The sequence below is a fragment of the Nannobrachium achirus genome (assembly GCF_963921795.1).
Source record: "Nannobrachium achirus genome assembly, chromosome: 21".
Lineage (NCBI taxonomy): Eukaryota > Metazoa > Chordata > Actinopteri > Myctophiformes > Myctophidae > Nannobrachium > Nannobrachium achirus.
Window position 1 is genome coordinate 2,131,023 of NC_137828.1, and position 17,500 is coordinate 2,148,522.

Genomic DNA, 17,500 nt, shown 5'->3' on the forward strand with positions numbered 1-17,500 from the left:
ACAGTGATGATTGCGACCGTCAGGTCGCAGTTACTATCAAAACCTCGACCAGCTGTCTGTCAGTCAGTCAGTCTGTTTGTCACACGTCACACTTTTGCCCTGCTCATATCTCCGCAACCGTTGCCCACATTCAGGCCGATTTTTTCAAACACATTTTTGGACACTGCTCCTACACATTTTGCCCTAAAATCACACTGCGACCTGACGGTCGCTTATCTCCCGATTAGGGAGTCTTACTGGTATATTCCATTCCATCTCGTTCCAACTTTGTCACCCAAGGCCTAACTCACAGTGTGTGTGTGTGTGTGTGTGTGTGTGTGTGTGTGTGTGTGTGTGTGTGTGTGTGTGTGTGTGTGTGTGTGTGTGTGTGTGTGTGTGTGTGTGTGTGTGTGCGTGCGTGCGTGCGTGCGTGCGTGCGTGCGTGCGTGCGTGTGTGTGTATGTGTTAATGAGTCAGAGGAAGTTGTTCTCCCCTGAGGCTTTCACAGCTGGATCCAGATGTTCCTCTGATGTTCCTTCTTTATGCTCTTGTTGTACCAGAACCATACAGATGTTGTCACAACAGAACATGCAACATCATTAGGCTACATGTCACTGACATTTACACCAGGGGTTTTCAAAGTGGGTGACGGGGCACCCTGGGGTGCCGCGACGGCAGTCCAGGGGTGCCGCGAGATAATTTGATAATATATTTGGAATTTATTTGGACACTTGAAAAAATATTGTTTAGTATAATTTTAAACTTGAAGTACAACATTATTTTCAGTCAGTTCTAACCAAAATGGCTGTTATCTCAACGTTTTCCTCATATCATAATCACTAAAATATTGTCACTGTCGGGCGGAAACCTCGTATCTCCAAGTTTCAAATGTGTACGTCTTTTGGTAAAGCAAAGCCCTGCTTCATCATACAAGACCGTCGCGCAAAACTAGTGAAAACAGCCGATCTACAAGCACACAACTTGTGTGCTTGTAGATCTGCTGTTTTCACTACGGTAGTTTAGTACATTTTATAGATGATAAATACAAAACGAACAGTTTTGGACATACAAGGTTTCCACCCGACAACGACAATATGTTATAAATATAAGGTGCTGGGATTGAAAATGATAATGTAGTTTCCGGATTAAAAGTAGTTTCTCTTAATGCCTCCCCCTGGCCAGCCGGGGCGCCTGATGGAGGGGAAAGGAACTGGTTGGAATAACGTGTTCCTTCCACGCGCTACGTCCATCCCGGGGAAAATCCCCCGTCAGGTGAAAAGAAACAACTTGGACTACTCATGCATTGAAGGAAGCATGAGGTCAGTCTGTTGTCTCCCCAGGCGCGGCAGAGGGAGAGCAGAGCCCAGGATTACATAGGCAATTGGCACTGGGTGAAAAAATGGGTTGCAAAATCGTGGGATAAAAATTAATAAAAAAAAAAAAGTAGTTTCTCGGATTAAAAAAAATATTCATGGGGTGCCCTGAGACAAAAAGGTTTTTGGAACCCCTGATGTACACAATGCTATAATAGTTGTGTCTGTAGTTCACATTTTTGCGACCGTCAGGTCGCACTTACTATCAAAACCTCCACAAACTGTGAGTCAGTCAGTCAGTCTGTCACACGTCACACGTCACACTATTGCCCTGCTCATATCTCCGCAACCGTTGCCCCGATCCATGCCAAATTTTGCACACACACTCCTTACCTGCCAAATCACAACCTCCAACCAACAATTCACACATGACCCTCTTCTAGCGCCACCCTGAGGCCGATTCTTGCAAAACACATTTTTGGACACAGCTCCTACAATTTTTGCCCTAAAATCACGCAAATCGGTACACAGTATGTCTACACTCATGTCATCAACATGGATCTGTCCCATATAGCGCCACCTTCAGGCCCATTTTTTACAACACATTTTTGGACACTACTCCTACAGATTTTGCCCTAAAATCACGCAAATCGGTACACAGTATGTCTACTACACTCATGTCATAAACATGGATCTGTCCCATATAGCGCCACCTTCAGGCCCATTTTTACAACACATTTTTGGACACTACTCCTACACATTTTGCCCTAAAATCACGCTGCTATCTCCCGATTAGGGAGTCTTACTGGTACTATGAAACCGGCATATCCTGTCCGTCAGTCAGTCAGTCAGTCAGTCAGTCAGTCACTGAGTAGGTAACACTTCAATGTCTACAGCTGACCTGTTGTTGTGACATCACATTGTTGACGCATTGACCAAGACAGTCTGTTCTGGCAACCATACTGTATATGGAGATCAATATTCCGTCCTTGTCCCATTTATGCCCATGTATGGAGATCCCTGATGTCATCAATAATAAGCCCATATCTGGTAATGTCCATATACCAGTAAGACTCCCTAATCGGGAGATAAGCGACCGTCAGGTCGCATACACAAACTTTAGAAGGCAATGGTAGCCAATCAGGAGGGAATATGGGAAATGGGACAGATCCATGTTGATGACATGACTGTAGAGATACTGTGTACCGCTTTGCGTGATCTTAGGGCAAAATCTGTAGGAGCAGTGTCCAAAAATGTGTTTAGCAAGAATCGGCCTCACGGTGGCGCTAGAAGAGGGCCATGTGAGAAATGAGGGGTGGAGGTTGTTGTTTGGCAGCCAAGGAGGGAGTGTGCAAAGTTTGTCATGGATCGGGGCAACGATGGCGGGGATATGAGTAGGGGAAAAGTGTGACGTAACGTGTGACTGACAGACTGACTGCCCATATATGGTCGCTCCATATATGGCCGAGACAGCATTCACAACACTGACCTCATCAAACACTGGATGGTCAATACAGTATATCCATACATGGATATACTGTAGCTGACCTGTTCTGACATCACAGTGATGACTGGACCAGCATAGCAGTAGAGCTATGCCAACTCAACCATGAAAGTTTGTTTGACAGGGACAGTACTCATTAATGGACATGTCAGTTTTCACTTCAATGTAAATGAGCCAGAGTTCATCTGTAGTCCCTGGACCTTAGTGGTGACCAACCCCCCAATCCAACCCTTGATGCTGAGTGCCAAGCAGGGAGGCATTGGGTCCTATTTTTATAGTCTTTGGTATGACCCGGCCGGGGAATTGAACCCCCGACCTCCCAGTCTCAGGGTGGACACTTTAACCACAAGGCCACTGAGCTGGTGGTGTGCATGCACTCATGCATGCACATGCCCTTAGGGCCCTTAGGGCATCTTTACTGGTGTTTACTAAGTTAAAGACATGTTATTTATCGCGAGAGGCCGTATCACGATACATCACAATATCGATATATTGGCACGTAAGTTTCTACTACGGCAACGTGAGGCGGGACTACGGCTGCTATGACGCAATCGCCGTTGCGGTCAAAATCGTTAAGCAAAGAGCCGTCGGCGACGGGGGCGGCATAGCTCAGGGGTAGAGAAACCGTTATTAGAGCACGAAGGGTTCCCGAAGGGTTCCCAATTCGAATCCGGGCTCCCCCTGAGTTAATGTGGAAGGGTCCTTGAGCAAGACTCTGAACCCCTAGTTGCTCCCGGTGAGCAGGTTGGTGCCTTGCATGGTTTCCTCTGACATCACTGTATGAATGTGTGTGTGAATGGGTGAAAGTATTGAATGTGTGTGTGTGTGTGTGTGTGTGTGTGTGTGTGTGTGTGTGTGTGTGTGTGTGTGTGTGTGTGTGTGTGTGTGTGTGTGTGTGTGTGTGTGTGTGTGTGTGTGTGTGAATGAGTGAATGTAATGCACAATCTATGTAAAGCGCCTTGGATAAAAGCGCTATATAAATGCACCATTTACCATTTACCATTTACCTCTATCACTGAAGGCTTTGGTTCCCATGGCGACGTGACTATGGAGCAGCCGTTTTAGGCGCAACGTGTAAAGGGACCTTCTGGCGTAGTCCAGACGGCTGCTGCGGTGGCAGGTTTATCTATCGAGCACTGATCATTTCCGGTTACCGTTGTCATCTGCCGTCGCCGTACAAAGCTTAAATAGCCTAGTGTTGGAGAGGCAGGGGCTGAAATGTCTAAAAAGGCCAGACCTGCAACGCGTTGTGAGCTTGGAGGTCGGCTATTTCCGGTGCTTGACACTAGGGGTGGCTCGGTATCAACATTTTGTTATCGCGGTTACCGTCCTCCCATTTACCGCCGGTATTGCGGTAATTACCGCACCCCCGTATCTATTAATTAAGGTTCGGCGATAAGACAAAATATTCCTATCATCTGCCCAAAATTCGTCTCTCCACGGTCTTATAAGCCCGACTGCTCGAGTTCCCCGTACAGCACTGGCTTTTGAAAGTAGCAGATCTACAAGCTCACAACGCGTCGCGTTCGCAACGCGTTCTGAGCTTGTAGATCTTTGCAGTGTCGGGTTACTATAGTAACGTAGGCTACAGAGGCGTCAATTGGGTATGGCAAGCTATGGCACCTGCCATACCTAGGCTACAGGGGGAAATAATAAAATGTACTTTCATCGTGCCTGTTGCTAAGGTATGGCAACATGACTGGTGTCTGTCATGTTGCCATACCTTAGCTTTTTCTGAACTGACGCCACTGGTAGGCTACTGGGGCTTCAGACATTGCACGCTGTTTGTGAACAAACCAGATGAGACGGGTATAGTGATTGTGTACGGTCTGTGATTATGCAAACTCACGTCTCAAATCGCATTGATTGAGTGGTGATATAAACAAAAACTTGACAGAAAAGGTTGTAGTCGAACAACGACGGGCACACGCGCTACTGTAAAAGTACTCACGTCTAGCGCTGGTTTCATTTTCGGTTTTAGTCCGTATGAATAAAAAAGAAACGGCCACGAGGTATGTATAAACATACTTGTGTGAGTTGTGTCGTGTGGATTATGGAGAAAGTTTAACGCAGTGCTGAGGCTACGAGGCTAGTGCACTGCTCCAGTGTCTACTGTGTCTCACTCTCTGTCGTCGGAGACTGTGACGGGCCAAGCTTCCAATTGTTCCAAACATGTGGTGCGCGGCCCAGAGCAGAGCGGCATGAAGCGCATGCGGTCCTCGCTTCTCCCCCGTTTTAAAACTTGCTCGTTCTCAATAAAAATAGACTATTTTTTGTCTTTTTTGACCGCGGTAAGGACCCTGACACCGCGGTAGGCCGCGGTATACCGCGATACGGCGGTACGGCGGTTACCGAACCCAGCCCTACTTGACACCACACTGAACCAAGCATAATCAAGTGAATACTGGAGATGTGGCGTAACGGCATGGATTTCTACACAGAGAGGGCAATTCTTTCAACATAAGACGCTGCATTCAAGTTCAGGAGAGTTTGGACAAGGCAATTCTATTGAATGCTGCCTTCAGGTATGGCATGGAAAGAGGGGGCATTTACATTTCTTTCACCATAGTAAAAACTGCATTCATGGTCTGGAGAGGGCACTTTTTAACAGACGGCTAAAAGGGCAGGGGCTCAAGCCCCCTTTGATGTCTATGTGTGCACATGCCTGGCCCGAGTCATCACTGGTGACACCACGTGTGTGTCATTAGCAGAGGTGTAAAGTAACTAAGTAGATTTACTTAAGTACTGTACATAAGTACAACTTTGAGGTATTTGTACTTTACTCGAGTATTTCCAATACTTTTACTTCTACTCCACTACATCTCGGATCCAAATATTGTACTACATTTATTTGAAGACTTGTAGTCACAAGTTACTTTGCAGATATAAATTATAATATTATAAAACATACATTAACCACTTTAGCCCTATTTTATACCTAGGCAATTTGAAAACAGCCGATCTACAAGCTCACAACGCGTCGCAATGCGACGCGTTGTGAGCTTGTAGATCGGCTGTTTTCAAACATTTTGTACTAAAGTGCATTTTGATGCCAATACTTTTGTACTTTTACTCGAGTACATTTTGAACTTTTGACTTCTACTTGTAACAGAGTATTTCTACATTGCAATAAGGACACTTTTACTCAAGTAAAACATTTGAGTACTTTTTCCCACCACATGTGTGCATGTGTGTCATTAGACAGACAGACAGACAGACAGAAGGGGAGGAGCTGAAGTTATGAGTCGACTTTTTTTGCTGCTCAACAGAGCGTGTGTGTGTTGAATACAGACCTACTACTGTGTGTGTGTGTGTGTGTGTGTGTGTGTGTGTGTGTGTGTGTGTGTGTGTGTGTTTCCTGTGAGAGAGCCACCCTCCGTTCCACAAACACAACCCAGAGACGCACACACACTCCTGAAGTTAACACAACGCCCCCTTTAACACGCACACAAGCACACATGTGTGCGCGCACGCACACATAATTTCTTCCACTGTACTGTACTCTACTGTAGGTACTTAGGCAGTAAAACTGTGGTGTTAATTTGTGAAACATTATGCTACTGTAAATGAACTCTTTTCTTTAGACTTTAGAACAAGGGTCTTCAACAGGGGGTCCGGGACCCCTAGGGGGTCCTCAGAGTTACTACAGGGGGTCCTCCAAATCTTTGTGTGATAGAAACCTGAGGGGCTCCGGTCCGGTATACTTTGGGTGCATTCGGAAATGTGTGGCTTATTTACCAACGACCAGGAGAGATGATCAGAGGAGCAGAGTTTTTACCACTACCGTTGTTACATGGACTGAAGTATGGATAGAGTTTCTCAGTGAAGGAGCAGCCAGTGAAAGAGTAGAGGTGAACTCTGGCCTCCACATCATAAAAGGAGACCAGACCCTCCTCATAATCCACAAACACTCCCACTGTCTGGAGCTCCTCTCTTACAGGGAGGAGGACAGCAGGGCCAGCAAGAGCCTTGTAACGTCCATCCCTCAACCATATAGTCCAGTAACCATTGTTGGGGTTCAGTGTGATCTGTCCCTTCCTGTTGATGGACTCTCTGGCCACTCCTAAATCCCAGTCAGTCTTCTAGATACCCCCCGCTACCTCTTCTAGATACCCCCCCCCCCCCCCGCTGTCTGTCTCTCTCTCTCTCTCTCTCTCTCTCTCTCTCTCTCTCTCTCTCTCTCTCTCTCTCTCTCTCTCTCTCTCTCTCTCTCTCTCAGGGATGTGCTGGGCCCCTGATTCAGCCTGGGAAAAAAGTTGTAGAGGCCCTCATTGCGCGCTATAGAGAGAGATCTCTCTCTATAGCGCTGCTGCTACTCAAAGATTTGCCATTTCAGATCATGACAAGTGACAAGCCAGTGGGCCAATTACTGTACATGAGTTATATTTCGTCGTTGTCGGGTGGAAACCTTGTATGTCCAAAACCGTTTGTTTTGTATTTATCATTTTAAAAATGATTCACACTAGTGAAAACAGCCGATCTACAAGCACACAACGCCTCGCGGACTTTTGTGCAAAAAGTTACATTTTTACTTTTGTGAAAACAGTTAAAAAAAAATCCTAATGGCCGGCCTGGACCGGCCGGGAATGAACCGGGCGTTCGGGAGTTGTCCCGCTTTTCCCAATGGCCAGCACGTCCCTGCTCTCTCTCACCAGAGCCCATTAACGCCAGTACTTTTGTAATGGATGTGTTGTTGTCATTGCTGTGTGTGTGCGTGTGCGTGTGTGTGCGTGCACTGCTGTGGATCATAGTCGCTGTTATAAATCACTCACTCTTTTCCCCTCCCCCCAACACTCAACACGCACCCACACGCACACGCACAAGTACATGCACATGCACACACGGGGGAAATCTTGACATTTCTACGTTTCATTCGTTCGACTAGGTTTTAGGGTTAGGTTTAGGCATAGTTTTACTGAGGTTAGGGTTTGGGTTAGGTTTAGGCATAGTTTTACTGAGGTTAGGGTTTGGGTTTAGGTTTAGGCATAGTTTTACTGAGGTTAGGGTTTGGGTTAGGTTTAGGCATAGTTTTACTGAGGTTAGGGTTTGGGTTAGGTTTAGGCATAGTTTTACTGAGGTTAGGGTTTGGGTTAGGTTTAGGCATAGTTTTACTGAGGTTAGGGGTTGGGTTAGGTTTAGGCATAGTTTTACTGAGGTTAGGGGTTGGGTTAGGTTTAGGCATAGTTTTACTGAGGTTAGGGTTTGGGTTAGGTTTAGGCATAGTTTTACTGAGGTTAGGGTTTGGTTTAGGTTTAGGCATAGTTTTACTGAGGTTAGGGTTTGGGTTAGGTTTAGGCATAGTCACCCATGCCAGCAGGGTTAGCATTTCACCCGCGTTGAACAGATGGAGCTAACATAATCCCTTTTATGCCCATAAATGGAGATCCCTGATGTCATCAATATCAAGCCCATATCTAACAGGACTTCATATGGGAATGCCCATATATGGAGACCACATCGGCCACACATGCCACACTAACAGAATCCACATATGGCCAAGACAGATGGCCAAGACAGCCCATATCTGTGTGTGCCTTGTTTTACAGACAGGGATCCCCATATATGGGCATGAAACGGATCATACGTATGATGTCAGAAGTCATAAACGTCATAGGACTTTCACATAACAAACAACTGAGTGTGCATGTTTGGGCTCTCACAGCATATCTCCATATACAGTATGGATCTCCATATATGGGTACCAGGGGTCTCCATAAATGGGTAACTGGCCGGATGGCCAAGACATGGTGCGACCTCGCCCTTTAGGTCGCTTGTCGCCCTGTCTGACAAGGAAAAGCCATAAACTTTGATGAGGCAGAATTGTGCTTCTAAAAACATGTTTTTTTCTTTTAGCATTTTTTCATTTTCTATTAGGGCATTAACGAAAAAGACGACAAGTCGACTCAGTCGACTTCATTACACAAGTTGACTCCCACCAGAGAAAGTTGAAAGTCGAAGTAAAAAAGAAAAAGAAATAAATAAAAATTGTCAATTTGGACAATATTGAATTTGCCATATTGACTGCCACCTTTAAAAACCGACTTACCAGTTCCCTGCCACACACTTTTTACACTTTTTTTTCTCTCCTAATTCTGTGTTGGTGTGAGAATGTCAAACCATGCACCATATGAAAGATGAGAGTCTCTAGACACACTTCATCGGCCACCAGCAACAAAGGGTTAATGGTTTTGGTCCAGATCACGTGGCACCGCTGCTTTGACTGTGATTGGCTGGGGGAGGCTGGGTCTTTCCTGCAATGAGAGCCCTTGTGTAACCGATCTGGTCACACGATTGGTCCAGCGTGGGTCACATGACACAGTCTAAGATGGCCACTAGCACTACACAGAGTGAAGAACATGAAAACATTTATTTTTTGTCATGTTTTGGCTGTAAAAGACCAATGTTTTTTAGAAAATGGAGATTTCTTTTTGGGGATATAATGCATTGTAATCGAATCGCAGACTTTTACCGATTCACACGGGACCGGATCGACGTACTGTAAGTAATCAATGTAAAATTATTAATTATGATAAAATTACAACTCGGTCAACTCGGGCGGTGGCATGAGTAGACACCGGGTCCAGCTTGTGCAACTCGGGCCGGGGCAGTCATTGTGTTAAAAAGTCCTTGAATTGTCACTTTAGAAATGTGAAGATACCCTCTATACAGTTAAACTTTATGTTGGTTTGTTTACAGTTGAGTGAGAAAAACAATGTTGTACATTAAGTTAATCATCTGGGGACCGGACCCCCCAAAATAATTGGGTGGTCGTGTGTGATGTGATGACGTCATCAAACGATAAAGTCGACTTCAACACAACTTTTTACTGAGTCGAGTCGACTTGCAAAAATCAGAAGTCGTTAATGCCCTATAGTTTTTATTGTTGTTATGCAGCACCTTGGTCAACGTTGTTTTAATGTGTGCTCTATGAATGCTGTTGGATTGGACTGGAAAAGCCTTGACAGAATCAACGGTTTACGCCTTCTTCTTTCACGCCATGTGACCTTCAACTATTGTTCTTGGTGTTTTTACTCATCATCTGATAAAACCCTTCAGCCAATCAGACAACACGATACCTTGATATTGTGATGTCATCCTTTTCCTCCTCTCTGATTGGCTCCCCCAGTAGAGTCAATGGCAACCACAATTGCATCGTTCTAGTCTCTCATTGGTCAGTGTTTGACGTCGTTCTAGTCTCTCATTGGTCAGTATTTGACAGGTCTATCTAGTCTCTCATTGGTCAGTATTCAGGAACGACCAGTTAAGAGGCAGCTGTGTGCTTTTTCACTCTGAACTCTGAAGGAAAACTTTCAGAAAAGCAGCAGTTGCTAACGTAACGTTGCTATTGAAAGGAGATGTAATTCATAGCATTGGCCTTCCTGCTGTTAGTTTACACGTTGATGCGTGTGTGTGTAACAATAAACCCCAAAGGACCTATCAAGCCGCAAATGGTGCATTTTGTTATCATTGATTGATTGATTGATTGAAGACTTTATTGTCACTTTGCATAGGAAAAGGTACAGTTTCATGACGGTACAGTTCACTGGTAGGCCTACAAGGTTGTTAGGGGTCCCGCCTGTGACCCCAAGAATGTGGCACCCCGGTCCTTTGGAACCCTATGCACTGTATCTACTGAATAGAGAGAGAGAGAGACATGCTTTTGCACACGGTTGCTCTGTGTTTGTGCAGCTCGACAAGATGGCCTTGAACAGCGCAGCTGGCCAACGCTAACGAGCTGTTATCTTTTATCTGTCAACATGAGATATGACATTCTGGGGGAGAGCGGGTTTCCCAGAGACTTCTAAAACGAGAGCGGACACTCCCCAATCTCGTATGAATAGGGGAGTCCTAGCCTGACCTTGACTGTCTGATTTTGCAAAGATGTGCGTGTTAGTGCATGTACGTGTGCAAGCGCGTGTCAGTGTGTGTGTGCTAAACTGAAGTTCTGTGTGTGTATTCCTATTGAGATGATGCAGCGCAACGCCCTATAAAAGAGCGTGTCTCAGTGCCTCAGAGCACCACTTGTTGTCTTAGAGTGAGAGAGTTGTTGTAGCTATTCTCCAGCCCCTTCGGGGGCTGGAAGGAAGCCTACCTTTTGTACTTAGTGCAATTTTTGCACCACTTGTTCCTGTACTTAGAGAGACTTTGACTCTGTTAGATTCTCTGTTTTTAGTACTTATATTGTACTTCTCTTTATTATTTTCATTGCCAGTTACTGTATTGGTGGTTTTATATTTTGTAACTGTTTTTACCACTAAAGCTTTTTTATTATTCACTTTTATCTGGTGTCTGTCTGAAGTCATTTTTTAAGAGTTTACAACTTTTTAAGGTTTGACTTTCTCTCCTTCCCTACGGGGAAGGCTGCACTCATGGGAGAGAGGTTTTGAACACCTCCAGGGCACTCGAAGTAACTTCTGGCTGTGGAGCTGATTTAGACTTTTGGTAAGAATCAACCAGAGTGTTTTCTTAAATTAAAAGTCTTTTCACCTTATCAGAGGCTGACGCTGCGCGGGCAGGTGTCAGTTGGGTATGCTCGGCGGACAATAAAGTACAAATCCCTTCACCCTAACCGGACGGACAGTTTGTCCGCAGTGGGCTCTTTGTACCAATAAGTCGAGCTGCCTCCCTCCATAAACAGCCCTTGGCGAGAGCTACAAGGTTTCAGACTCATACTTTCATTGTCTTTGTGGTTTGCATTCTCCATCCAGACTTATAGTCTACATTTCTAAGGGAAGGTGTATATCCTGGTCTATAAAATAAATAGTTGCTGTAGAAAGTAATAATATTCAACAGTTTAAAGAGGGTCTCATTGATAGCTCAGCCTTCATACAGAGAAGTGTATATGTATATACAGTAATAGTAGGTTTATGCAAATGAGAAAGGTTATGACACCTGTTTGTGTTAACTTAAAGGTATAGTGTAGTGTTAGTGATAGTGTTTTTGTTAAAAAAGATCTGGTAACTTGGTGGGTTTAGCACCCCACTGGGGGTTCCGGACGGCGTCGGGGTTTACCCTAAGAGGTGAAGGGGTATTCAGTAACTCGGAGCTCATTACAAAGGTCAACTAAAAGGAGATCCTAGAAAAGACTAAGCTTATTTCCACAGGAAACCATTGAAGTATCTCATATAACATTGAATGACAGACGGATAGAACACAGTACTCTGCAGTAGATATAGTAAAAAACGTATACAGTAGGTAAATACAGAGAAGGGTCAGGGGAGGCTGGGCTAGGTTTGTTATTGCCAGTTGCGGATGGGTGAAGCGCTCGAGACACCGCCTCGAAAACCAACCAATCAAAACACCGCACTGACGCACCACACCGCCAAACCCCATTTTCTGAGTAGTGTTGTTCAGTGCGCGCACTCAGCACACCCGGTGCGCTGCGCACTGGATTTCCGAACGACATGGCACACCAGAGCGCTGAGTGTGCATTTCGAACGCACCCTTTGACTCCACGTCTTCCTTCTCCCCCTGCAGGCCCAGGTTGGTAAGACAGCTGCCGTCGCCCCGGAAACCATGAAGGCCGAACCCGACAACAAAGTGAAAGGTAAAGGTTGGGATTTCTGTTTAACTCATTTACTGCCATGAAAAAAAGTTTTTTTTTTTTTACTTAACTAACCCGACTCTAAATCTAATCTTTTAATTGTGATGCATATGTACTGTATGTGACTTGTAATGGTCCGTCCAAAAGTATTTGTCAGGAGATTTAGTCAGCCGTTGGGTGTTTTAACTCATTTGCCGTCTTTTAACTGTTCTGCTGCCGTTGACAGTCCTCACCGTCATTGAAAGGGTTAATACCATGGCGCCGTTGACGGTGAGGACTGTCAATCTTACTGTATATACAGTAAAGATATTATTACTTACTGTACGTCGCTCCGGTCCCGCCCGCATCGGTAATGTCCGCGATTTGTTTACAACGCACGTCGGGCGTGCACGCGAAGTGAAGCTCCTCCATAGTAAATCCATTGAGAGGCCCATGAAGAAACTTCAATAACTCATAAAAGACATTTGTATACAAAGAGGGGTCTCCACTCTGCACACTCTAGACTCGGGATGGGCGCAGCCATGTTTCCCTTCTGGACCCACACTGTCATGTGACTAGATGACGTAATCGTTGCCGTCAAGTGATAATCCAAAAAAACAAAAACAACCCCCTTCCAGCCCTTCAAAATAATAGCGGCGGCCTATGGAGGAAACGGCGTGGCACCGAGGCACCAAGCAAACCTTCAGATTAAGAGGCAGTAGTTGTGTTAAACATCGACTCAAAGGGCTGCCGCGTCATCCTTACCTTTTAACGCGGGGACATCCGTGCACGTGCACATCACGCACCATCTGTGCATGGATCATGTGCCAGGCATGTGTACACCCGATCACAGCTTTCAAATTAAAAAAAGCTTGGACTCCCCTGGACGAAAAGAGGGCCCATAGAAACTCTAAAGGTTGAATCTGAGGGCTTCCATGAGTCTCAGTTTGTGTCTGGTCTTGCTGTTGACTACAGAATGGAGCACATCTTCTCCTCTCTGGGGTGGGGACCCCTGTGTGTGTGTACAGATGGTGTATCTGGGGACCCCTGTGTGTCTGGGGACCCCCGTGTGTCTGTACAGATGGTGCAGAAAGTAAAATACCTCCAAATGAGTCTCAAAGGACCCTATTTTCATCCATGCCTTCCCCCTTATCCCTAAAATTAACTGCCTTTTTTTTTTTTTTTACTATTTAAAAAAAAAAACATTTTTAAATAGTTACCAGTAAGACTCAGGATACAAGTGACCGTCAGGTCAGAAATACTGTGTAGCGCTTTGCGTGTTTTTAGGGCAACATCTGAGTCTGGAGAGATTGTAGTGGTCAGTCTTACTGGTCTGTTAGTCCAGGCGTTTCGAGCAGTATTTTGATGTAATCTTCCACTTTATGAAAGAAGCATGAAATTTGGCACACAGTTAGAACATGCCATATGGAACATTTTTGGCTATAGAGCATCGCAGTTGAAGCCCCACCCCGTCCTCACTCTGGTGTCGGAAGCGTTTTCCGCATTCATTTCTTCCATAGACATTTCATAAAGTATTTATTTAAACGTTTTTAAGCCTTGGACAAAGCCACCTCGGCTGGAGAGGGATCATGTCAATATAAAAAAAAAATGAATGCAAAGATTAATTAGAAAGCTGAAAAAAGGACAGGGTACAAGACTGTGTACATCATTATTTTTAAAATCGCGGAAACTACACTCCCAGAATGCCTAGCGAATGTTGTTGTTGTTTCCTGAAATACAGCCCTTAAATCACGCTCAGTTTAGTTATCCAGGCCAGCATATGGCCTGAAATGTAGTGATTGTCATCTCTGTGGACTCTCTTATCGTCATCTTTAACACAGTGCATCATATCTGTAAAAGAAAGTATTCGCTCACGCAGTTCTGCTGATGTGCAATAATCTGCCGGGCAGACAGGGGGCAGTAAGCTACTTCCGCGGTAACCGCAAGATATGTGAAAGAAGAAGAAGCTAGACCAATCACAGACGTCGTTTTTACGTTTAGCAGCATGGGAAATGCAGTTCTTCTCCGTGCGATCTTGATTAAAACGTGTTTTTACTAAAACTAGAGTGATTGCATACATACTCGGGGGTTCTACAGGAGCATATGGAACCATTTTACAACCACCAGCCTAGTGGTAAGTGTACATTGAATTGCTACGACTTTGTGGCTGATAATGAAAAACCCTACAGTAAATATGAATGGCCAGCTTGCTTCCGACACCTCACTGCGATGCTCTATAGGGACATCACAGATTTGTCTTGGGAAACTTGTGGGAGCCAATCAAAGTTGGGCTCTCATAGACTTTACTATAGAGTAATATAATACAGAAAATGCATATGCTTTAAGTAGCATGTAAGGGTCAAACTAGGTGTTTTTGGGGGATTCTGAATCCAATGCAAACATTTGTTTTGCAGGAAAAACATTCTTTGGGCTAAAAACGGACCCCATAAAACTATGGTTTAGTGATGAGGCATCACTTGTCAAGTTTTGTGGCGGCCGTTTCTCGGAAAGGAATGTTTTTCTTGCAAAACAAATGCTTGCATTGGATTCAGAATCCCGAATAACACTTAGTTTGACCCCTTACATGCTACTTAAGGCATATTTATTTTTTGTATTATTTGACTCTATAGTAAAGCCTATGAGAGCCCAACTTTGATTGGCTCCCACAAGTTTCCCAAGACAAATCTGCGATGGCCCTATAGCCAAACATGTTCCATATGGCATGTTCTAACTGTGTGCCAAATGTCATGCTTCTTTCATAAAGTGCACGATGTTTGCCTGAAACGCTCTGACTATACTATATGTGCTGTGATTGTCTAACTCTGGGGTGGGCAACTTTGATGATGGAGAGGGCCACTATATTTTCACACTCACTCAGCGAGGGCCGCAATGCATTGCATATACAGCTAAAAATAGCAGAAATAGCCGATCTACAAGCTCAAAAGGCGTCGCAGTGCGACACCTTTTGAGCTTGTAGATCGGCTATTTCTGCAATGGAATCCTGAATTATTTGTATCTATTTTTGAATTGGAATCCTGAAAAGTGTTATATAATTTCTTTATTTCAAATGCATTTACATGTTCTTATGTTAACTTTATGAACTTAAATACAAATACATTGTGCATAAAAAAGACTAGTACTAGTCATTAAGCTACTAATATAGACTGAAGTAATTAAAACGGGTCTTGTTTGCATGTTTGGAATTGTAACAGCTGAAATCAGTAATATATCAGTATTTAAATATTAACCTGCGGGCCGCATTAAGTGAAGGTGGGGGCCGCATGTGGCCCCTGGCCGCCAGTTGCCCATATATGGTCTAACTGGTCTTTGTGTCCTGTGCTGTGATTGGCTGACTGGTGCTGTGTTGTGATTGGCCGGTTCCTCCCAGCAGGGCGGGAGCTGTGTAAAGTCCTCTTCCCGTACGACGCGCAGAACGAAGATGAGCTGTCAATCAAAGAGGGCGAGATCGTCGCCATCGTCAGCAAGGTGACCTGATTGTGTGTGTGCGTGTGCGTGCGCGACGCGTGCATGTGCATGTGTGTGCGTGTGCGCGTGCGTGTGTGTTTTTATTTGTGTCTCCTCTCTCTCTCTCTCTCTCTCTAAAGCCCGTATCATAGTCGGGTGTAGTCTTTTCGAGTCTTTTTGAGTCATGAAACTACAACGTTACATCATTCCTCACGGTGGAGAGCTTTCCACCGTGAGTCCCAACACATCTCTCCGTTTTTACTATCAGACAGACAGGCTCTACACCCCGTTCACTGATTGGTCGACCTGAACCGGTCTAGACGGGGTAAAGGACTTCACCGTGGGCCGTGACTATGATGGCCTGCACTTATTTTCTGACTTGAGGTGGAAAGCTTTCCACCTCAAATTTGCGGTGGATATGTCTCCACCATAGACTCTGATACGGGCTTAACTCTCCCTCACTCTCAGCTCAGTTCAACAGGTCTCTTTGCACATCAGACAGAAACTGATCCTCATCCTTACTTTACCACTACTGGATATATATAATAATAAATAATAATAATATAACCCCCCCGGCTCCACCGGGCGCGTCTGGCGTCGCGTCAACGTCAACGTTGGGAACACTCCCGTTTTAATCAATGAAGGGAGCTCCACTGCCGACGGCGACATCAACGTCGCACGCTCCAATGACGGCGTCCAAACTCGAAAATCGCCCCGGTTCAATTTTTTGACGGCGTCCACAACGTCCAGTCATGTATAAAATATGAATAAATGCATTGTAGGCTATATTTAAATGTAGGCTATACTGTACGTGCGTTTCTGCTGTTGGCTATCCATTCACAAGGGTGACTATTAGATCCTAAAAATCCTAGCATATTTTTTTTATGTAATTACAGCGGTCTACTTTGATAAAATGATGTAGGCCTACAACAGGCTATAATCATGACAAAACAAAGTGGTCAGTGGTGCATTGCTGCTCTCTGCTGAACATAGTGTGCTCTATACGTTCACATTCAGGTCACAAATAGTTTTATTCTTGTTTGAAAGTGATTTTCATGTTGTTTTGGAAATGGGCTATATTGGCCATAGAATGAATACCTCACAGTCACAGCCGCTGCGCTGCGGTGGAGCCAGTCGGACGTCAATGAGACGGCGTCATTGACGCCGTCAAGACGCAGAGCAGCGCGACGCCGCCAGTGGAGCCCTGGGGTTACTTTACCACTACTGGATGCCAAGAGTCTGGAAGGAGTGGACCTGGGGTGTCCTGGAAGGAGTGGACCTGGGGTGTCCTGGAAGGAGTGGACCTGGGGTGTCCTGGGTTTTTACTGAACGCTGGAAGTACCTTCGCTGAAAAACCAGGGGCATAGTTCTGCCGATTTAAAATGACTCCAATACGGAACTAAAACTTCCTATGATTGGCCACTAGTTGCGCAAAGAGAATTGTTCTCCAGTGGACCCCATTCATTTTCCCCTTTCACTTTCTAACCTTAATTAACATATTCATGAATACTGTATGGTTCCTATCGCTGGTTAAAAAATGCCTTTCAATAACCATCATATTCGTTTTGTCGAAATGTGGTCCAATTTATTTTAAAATAAATGATAATGTTGCGGGGGGGGGGGGGCGTGGCCAACTAAACTGATAGCAGCCGGCTGTGTTCTTCTTCGTGTGCTGTATTTCGGGAGGCTCCGACCACATTCTCCCATGTATCCCTG

At 45.0% G+C, this 17,500-nt stretch overlaps 1 protein-coding gene across 1 annotated transcript in view; it reads left to right on the forward strand.

Moving 5' to 3' along the window:
• sh3kbp1 (SH3-domain kinase binding protein 1) overlaps positions 1–17,500 on the forward strand; it is a gene marked incomplete at its 5' end in the record, with an annotated part of 115,705 nt that overhangs the window by 70,355 nt on the left and 27,850 nt on the right. Inside the window, 2 exons of the mRNA XM_080752387.1 lie at positions 12,274–12,343; positions 15,711–15,805. Coding sequence (XP_080608513.1) covers positions 12,274–12,343; positions 15,711–15,805 — 165 coding nt within the window. The remainder of the gene's footprint in view (positions 1–12,273; positions 12,344–15,710; positions 15,806–17,500) is intronic.